The sequence below is a fragment of the Chelmon rostratus genome, chromosome 7 (assembly GCF_017976325.1).
Source record: "Chelmon rostratus isolate fCheRos1 chromosome 7, fCheRos1.pri, whole genome shotgun sequence".
Lineage (NCBI taxonomy): Eukaryota > Metazoa > Chordata > Actinopteri > Chaetodontiformes > Chaetodontidae > Chelmon > Chelmon rostratus.
Genome location: NC_055664.1, coordinates 17,991,433 through 17,998,867, shown reverse-complemented (window position 1 = coordinate 17,998,867; position 7,435 = coordinate 17,991,433). Strand labels below are relative to the sequence as shown.

At 43.2% G+C, this 7,435-nt stretch overlaps 1 protein-coding gene across 2 annotated transcripts; it reads left to right on the top strand.

Moving 5' to 3' along the window:
• Positions 1–2,490: 2,490 nt before the first annotated feature.
• sptssb (serine palmitoyltransferase, small subunit B) lies at positions 2,491–7,143 on the top strand. Of its 2 annotated transcripts, XM_041940761.1 has the most exons (3): positions 2,491–2,580; positions 2,782–2,921; positions 4,581–7,143. In XM_041940761.1, exon 3 carries the CDS (start codon positions 4,589–4,591, stop codon positions 4,829–4,831), a length of 243 nt encoding a protein of 80 aa, XP_041796695.1. In that variant the 5' UTR covers positions 2,491–2,580; positions 2,782–2,921; positions 4,581–4,588; the 3' UTR covers positions 4,832–7,143. The 2 variants fall into 2 exon arrangements, with proteins under 2 accessions (XP_041796695.1, XP_041796694.1); XM_041940760.1 differs by having other exon boundaries at positions 2,570–2,921.
• Positions 7,144–7,435: the final 292 nt, after the last annotated feature.

Sequence of the window (7,435 nt, the reverse complement as noted above, 5' to 3'; positions counted from 1 at the left end):
TTCCTTTTAAAGATATTCAGCAAGCTGCCTTCCCTGATAGCTATAAGTAGTGTGTTCCATATTAAATTGACAAAGGCTGCATCCCTCATTTTCTTTCAGCTGTTGCCAGGAACCTCCAGTATGCGAGCAGGAGATCATTGCAATGTTCTTGATGGCAAATAGTGAACAAGGGATTTAGCAATGTAGCTTGGTCCTAGCCCATTAAGGGCTTTGTGTACAAGGAAAAGGCCCTTAAGATAAATTTGAAATGTTACAGGAAGCCAGTGCAGAGCAGCTAAAACTGCACTAATATCTGGCTCTCTCCTCCTCTTGGTTCTGCTTAATAGCTGAGTTGTAGTGTTTTGAATGAGCTGAAGTCTCTGAGGCTGGCAATATAAAAATGGAAAGCACTACATAAACTTTTGTATGTTGGAAAACAAGACACATTTTTAATGCCAAAAAGTTCTTGTGTCTATAAAAGTATCATGATAAGGAGGGCAGCTGTATATACAGTAAAATAATACATAGATAATATTTTTTATAGCTGCCTCTGCAACTGTTAAAAGCAGAGGGGGAATGTGCCTGTGGTCATATGGCTGCAGTATAATAGATAAAATGTGAGTGATTGTGATTTAAAACCATGACATTTGCACACATGCAGCCTCCTCTTCATCATTAAATCCAAACCAGAATTCAACTAAGAGAGTTTGAGAGGTTTTCTTTTGTCACCAAATTTGTTGCACGGTGTGCAGACCTACTGATATGAGGCTTTATGTAATCTAAGACACCGGAGGAATGTGTGTACCACAGGCTGTATTAGTCTGTGTGACATGTCTCACATTCTAACATGAAGAGGAGGGAGGAGGAGGAGGAGGAGGAGGCGGTGGCCCTGTCTTGTTTTTCACAAACCTGAGCTGGTTGTTAATGGTAATCAGATCTACTTGGGAAAGTGAATGAGCTGAATCGTGTGTGTGTTGTGTGAGTGTTGTGTGTGTTTTGTGTGTGTTGGGGGTAACAACAATGTAGAGCAGGGGTTGTCCTTTTTCCTGATCACCCTCCTGTTGACCTGATTTTCTCACCATCTCAGCTTGTGCACAAACAGAGCCCTTACAACCAAATGCGTTGCCTCTGTACGCCCTTTAACCAATTTATAGTATTACAGACTCACTTTCCAAGTGCAAGAAGACCAATGACATGTTGTTGGAGCAACAATACTTGAGCTATTAAGGTCTAAGGAGGCTGGGTGTCTGATTTGAACCCTGTTTTACTTGTGGCGGGTCATGTCAGGACAGTTCACGTTAAGTCGGTTGTCGGTATTTATATTACATAGAGGTTTTTAATGTCTTTAAGGGGAATATTTTCCTAATGCGTCGTGTCTGGCATTTTAAACCAGTCCTCAATAGCTAACAGAATCGCAGTGTGTTCATGCGTAAACGGTGCGCCACGGCGGCACTGCCCGTGTTTACACATCAATAATGCATAGTGTTGTCTAGAGCAAGAAGTGAGCAGGTCAGCAACCCTCGGGCAGATAGGAGATAAGATTTCCTAACCGTATGTCTGATTGCCCGAAAACTTAAGAACAACTTCTCAGACCATGCTTGGATTTCTTCTGCAGGGGTGGTTGGGTTGTGCGTTTTTTCCCCTCTTGGTTGTCCTTACTGAGGACGCCTCACTAACCCTTCAGGTTATTCTCAGTTGCTCTTTTTTTCCTCAGTCCTCAATACTTTGATGACTAGAGAGGCTAAATTAACACTCTTCTGGTGGTAGGTTTTGTATGAGTGTGCCTATCGTAGTAAGCATTTGGTGGTTTGCCAAGACAAACAGAGCCACAGCTGTTGTGGTTAACTCGATGCGTAAACGCCTAATACGTTTACGCATTGAGCACCTGACCAGTCACACAACTCAGTCACTTCTCTGTCCCTGAATATAGCATTATCACTCATCCTTATCATCAATTATCATAACCCTGCCACCACCATGCTAAAACGCATAGACCGTATTTATGAAGCCAAAAGAGCAGAGACGGTTGTCTGAGAAGACATGTACATGTTTTATTCAAAATTTCGATTTGATCTCCGAAATTACTCGAACAGTGGTCCGATAGAAGCCGAATGCACTCATGCGATCTTATAGAAGCGGCTTGCGAAATACTCTTATCACGACGAATGTTATCACAAAAGGAGCGGCTGGACTGGTTAGTGAATGCACGTTTCAGACAAATGATACAAACAAACAGAGACTGTAGCTCAAGATTAAGAACCTGCCAGTGCGTGATTTCATATTTGTTTAATATTTGGCCTCCATTTGAATAACTATTCTAAACTCCAGCATCCCTCCGCTGCAGTGTGAGTGCGTGCTGTCTGTGCTGCCTCGGCTTGTTTTTCCATCCTCCTCCTCCTCCTCCTCCTGCTGCTGTTGCTGCTGCCTACGTCAGAGGCGGAGGTACTGCGGCGCAGCGTCGGGCTGCAGCATGGTGGCTCCGATGCGCACAAGGATGCGACGCGGACTGAAGAAAGTTTAAAGATGCTGCACAAAGCAGCGGACTTCACATGGCTGAAATAGAGCTGCAATCAAGACATTGACTCTTCCCGTGCCTCCGAGGTGAGGACTGGTCTCTTTCAGCTGCGTAAACACACACACACGCGTGCGCGCGCAAACAAGCACGCACGCACTTACACACACCGGCCTGTGCGTTGTAGTCCTTGGCCACTCCACCTGCATGATCTGTGAGCCAGGTGAGTATAAGCACTAGTGGTGGGTGTGGTGTCATTCTCATAGTCCCGTATGACCTGCTACATATAGGCCAGCGGTGAGCAAGTGAGACAGCTTTTCGTTTACACAAAGCAGCGGAGCGGCAGCGGGACGCGGGCGGTTCTCCGTGGCTCGTCCTGTAATTATCTGCCATTAGTTCATATCCAGGGGATCTCACGTCGGCCGCTAAGGTGAGTCTATATGGATTCCGTTATACACAATGCAGAGCTGATGTATCCCCTCTAATATAATATCTCAATTAACTGAGGAGTGGTGACGAAATGTGTCATTGCTAAGTGCGGGTCATTATGCAGTTATACCATCAGGTCAGGAAGTATAACTTTTACTATAATTTTGTAGTGTTTTGGGTTAAACTTCTCAATTAATGTATTTATCGGGACATTATGATACTCCTAATTCCAAAATAATGATAACCACTGAAAAAAGTGTTACTGTTGTAACTTCAGTGTAACAGTCCCGCAGTATTATTTATGTTAAGGAAGTTAATTTGCTTACATCCTGTAGACAGAGGCTGCCCTGTCCCAAGAAAAGCACGTCTGCTGTTTTTCATGTTCTCCCTGCAAGCATATTCTAGAAAGCCAGGTGAGCGCACCTGCACTTGTTGGCCCGCCCCCCTACCTGTGTTGCAGGAGCGGTTAACGCCTGCGGCTGTGTAGACCTTCCATCAGATATAGATTTTCTTCAGATATCTGGAAAACGGTTAAGTAACCACAAACGCCGTAGCGTGCAAAGAAAGCATTAAAACGAGATATTTCGTCCTCAAATTCAAGTGCATGTTTTGGCCTGTGCTGCGCGTTCTGTGGGGGTGGGGAACAGCTCATTACCCTCCTCACACAACATAAATTATGCGTCCCTTGTGTGTGTGTGGGATCACATGTGTGTCAAGTGTGGGAATAAGTGTGCCAGGAAAATAAGTGAGGACTGTTTTATGTTCATGTGGGACCCCTGGGTTTTAATTTCATTGCTGTTTCTCTGCCCACACCACTGAATCCTATAAGACCTCGAGCTGCAAAGAGACCTGCTTGATTGCCCGCTCGGGGCTCTGCTGCGGGTTTGAAGGACCTGAATGCTCCTAATTCCCTTTCACACCTCCTAATTAATAAACAGAAAGCCACAAGTCCTTCTTTTTATTCGAGGATTATTTTCCATTGTGGTTGCACAGTTGTGTCAAGGATAATTGGTAACACAGGGAAGAACATGACCTGTGTATGCAGAGTATTAGTAGCATTCACCATGGAAAATTCTAAATATTATGTTATTATGATATAAATGATTTTTTTTTTGTGGTAATCTTTATTGGAGAGTAAATTCCTCTTGTTCAGGGTGCCTCTTCATTGCATTTACCTCCTAAAATTCAGATTGCATTTAAGTAGATTTACTAAAATACTGTGTGCAAGTACTTGTACTGTTGTTACTTTGAAGATCAAGGATTTCCATACAAAATATTTCATCAGATCATAAAATATATATTGTTACAGATTAAACGACCCAACAGTATATAAATCAACTTTGATCCGCACAAAATGCTGCTTACCAAATAATGCATCAGTAATGATAATCGAGTCATACAATACAACCATTCTTTGACCTTATGAGTACTTTACTTTGGAATACTTTGAGTATATTTGTGCTATTAATGCTTCTGTACTTCTACTAATGTAATGTTTTGCATACAGGATTTATAGAGTGGTATTTTTACCTTGAGGTACTACCTGTGTTTTCTCATAAGTGTTTATTTTCCTTTTTTTGCATCCTCTCCCTCCTTTGCGCCATCTCTTTCTTACGGCTTGACTCTCACAACACTCCACCTCTGTTTCCCTTCCGTCCAGCCTGCAAGATGAACTTCAAGAATTTTAGGGAGTACCTGGCTTGGCTGTACTACCAGTACCTGCTCATCACCGGCATCTATGTCCTGGAACCCTGGGAAAAGTCCATTTTCAACTCCATCCTCTTCTCCGCAATCGCCATGGTGATCTACACCTCATACGTCTTCGTGCCAATCCACGTGCGCCTCGCACTGGAGTTTTTCTCTGGGATCTTCGGCGGCCAGCCTGAGAGCACCATGGCACTCATGAACTAAAAGAAGGAGAGAACATGGAGGGGAAAGAGGCAGCGACTGGGCGGATTAGCATGAGTCCCCAAATCATTTCCTATTACTCAGCTCCTCCTCAGCTCGAACCACAGCGCTCAGCCACTTCTGCTAATCAAGACTGAAAACATGAAGATCTTAATGGAATGATCTGGAAATCAGAGCCTTACTATCTTCTTTACATCCCAAACCCTCTGGCCTTACCCCATGGTATTAGACACACGACTGTACATTACTTTCACACCCTCGCTGTGAAACATCTTGTGAAATGTTGTTTGTTCCATTTGTTTATTTTTTTTTAATCCCCCCCACACATGTCCTGCGTGACTGCATACCACCTGTTGGTTTTGCATGATAGGGTCATATGGGGCTGGTATATTTGCATGCTCATCTCACTAAAAAATACGCCTAGGCTTTTTTCTGTTCATGATGTTGAAGCAACAGTCTTTAAAGGGGCATTCCAGGGATTCAGTTTGTCACCTCCGCCAAAATTGGAGAACTTGTTAAGAGACAGATTAAACAGAGAGTGGTCTTAATCGAAGCAGCCGAGGTCAAGCGTCAAGACAAAACACTGGATCCTACATTTCCCATAATACAACTCAAGTGGGTCTTTTGGTAGACCCTCCCTGAGCTGGTCAATGCCCACATCTTTTAAACCCAAGGCACAGCCAACATATGTGTAGTCTCTAAGCCCAGGCTGAAATGGCTCTGATGACTTTCTCTGGGTTATTTTTCAGACTATGGCTGTGTCTGAAATCACTGTTAACTATAAAGTGCACTACATTTAGCCTCTGCCATTTGATATGTACAGTATAACGCCCTCAAAAGTTCCAACAATGGAACGAAAAAAGTGCATTCTGCAATTAGTCCCACAATGCAATGGTTCACGCTTTATAGATGTGAAAATAGCCATTATGCAGCTGTCAGCAATGATGCAAAATGACTGTTTCGTAAATGTCTGTCTAAACTCACTACAGAGTAAACTGTTGATAGGAAGTAGTGAATTAGAGAAGGAGGGAGTGATTTCAGACACGGCCTTTGTAGAGCTCCACTCAGAGCCACTGAAGACATCTTAGAGCTGTTTTCACAGGCTGAGTACTCTCTGTGACGAGTACACTGAGCTTTATCTGTATAATCAGTGGATTGCCCCTTTAAGTATGTGTGTCCTTTTTAATCTGCTACATCTGTGGCGCCACATTATCACCGATTGGGAACTGCGCTCTGGTAAAAAGGCGAGTTAGTGCTCATCCCAGCATTTCTGACATGCACTTAAGTTGCTGGTTGATCTATGCTTTTGTGTCAGAGCCATCATCACCTTTTTAAGTTGCCTTTATGCAGTGTAATGCTGACTAGCAGGGTGCATTGCACATTTCAAGTCACTGTGTAGCTGATCTTCCAAGAGAGCGCTGATAGAAAATCCCAAGCTATGCAACGGATCTTAAAAGTGTAACGATCGGGGATGCGTCACACAGTTGAGGAATGTTTGTCCCAGGCCCACATTTACCGATTTACTGGTCAAAGTGAGTAATAAAACGAAGTACGGCACGAATGTGCGCCGAACCCTCTCTTTATCTTCTGTTTTTTAGCTGGTTGGTGCGTCGGGAAGGTGTGGCCTGCACTGAGCATGAGCAAATATTTATACAACACACCTTTGCAGTTTAGGCTTGGCTTTGTTAAAATCAACAGCCTCTGGACTCAAAGCAGAACTGCTTGTGGTCACACGCAAAATGCAAAGACAAACGCAGCCTGGATGAAAAGCAAACCCTGTCTTCCTCACATATAGTTGATCTATAGAGGATGAACCGGAGACAGAATGAGTCGCGGGGTATCTGGTAGCTGTGATGAGCATTGCATTTAGTTGTGTGCTTAAGATCATCTTTGATTATTTGTGCTTTGGGTCAAGGGCTCGCTGATTACAGTCAAATCATGATCTCTAAGTTAACTTTATTTATACGGAGTTATATATTTATATACACTGGTAAATGCTTGGCTGGTTACAATGTCAATTACCAAACTTCTTTGATTATTTATACCTGTGTTCTCTTGTGGCCATAAATAACACATCATTTGTTCTTTCCTTTATTTTTCCACCTGAAAGTGCTTTTATATTGTTCCCAGTTTGCGTCATTTCATGTAAAGTTTCGTTAAACATGTTGCAGTAGTTCCAAACATTTCCTGTACCAAGAATGAAGAGCTCTCTGAGAGGCTTTTGTCGCTGTTCACCAAAATGAATGTTATAGACCTATTTATACATGATAGCAACACATCACTGCAATATCCAGAAAATAAAGATGTCTGAAGATACCTGGACAACTGTTCCCTTGTTTGCTTTCTGATATGAAAGTGTGTGTATCCATGCAGCGTATCAAGTCTGTTAGGCCTTCAGTCAAGCAGAGCAGTTACTTTAAGTGGAAGAGCAAGTAAAACATAGGCTCATGGGTAGCACATACCTGACACCATTGACTGTACCACATAAAGTGGAATCACACAATAAGAGGCAGAGCCACCAAACCAGTTCTCCCTAGACAGTGCAGGAATGAGTACCCAGCGGCTTTGCTTTCCCTACGGCAGACACTAGGTAACCTGTCAGTGCCA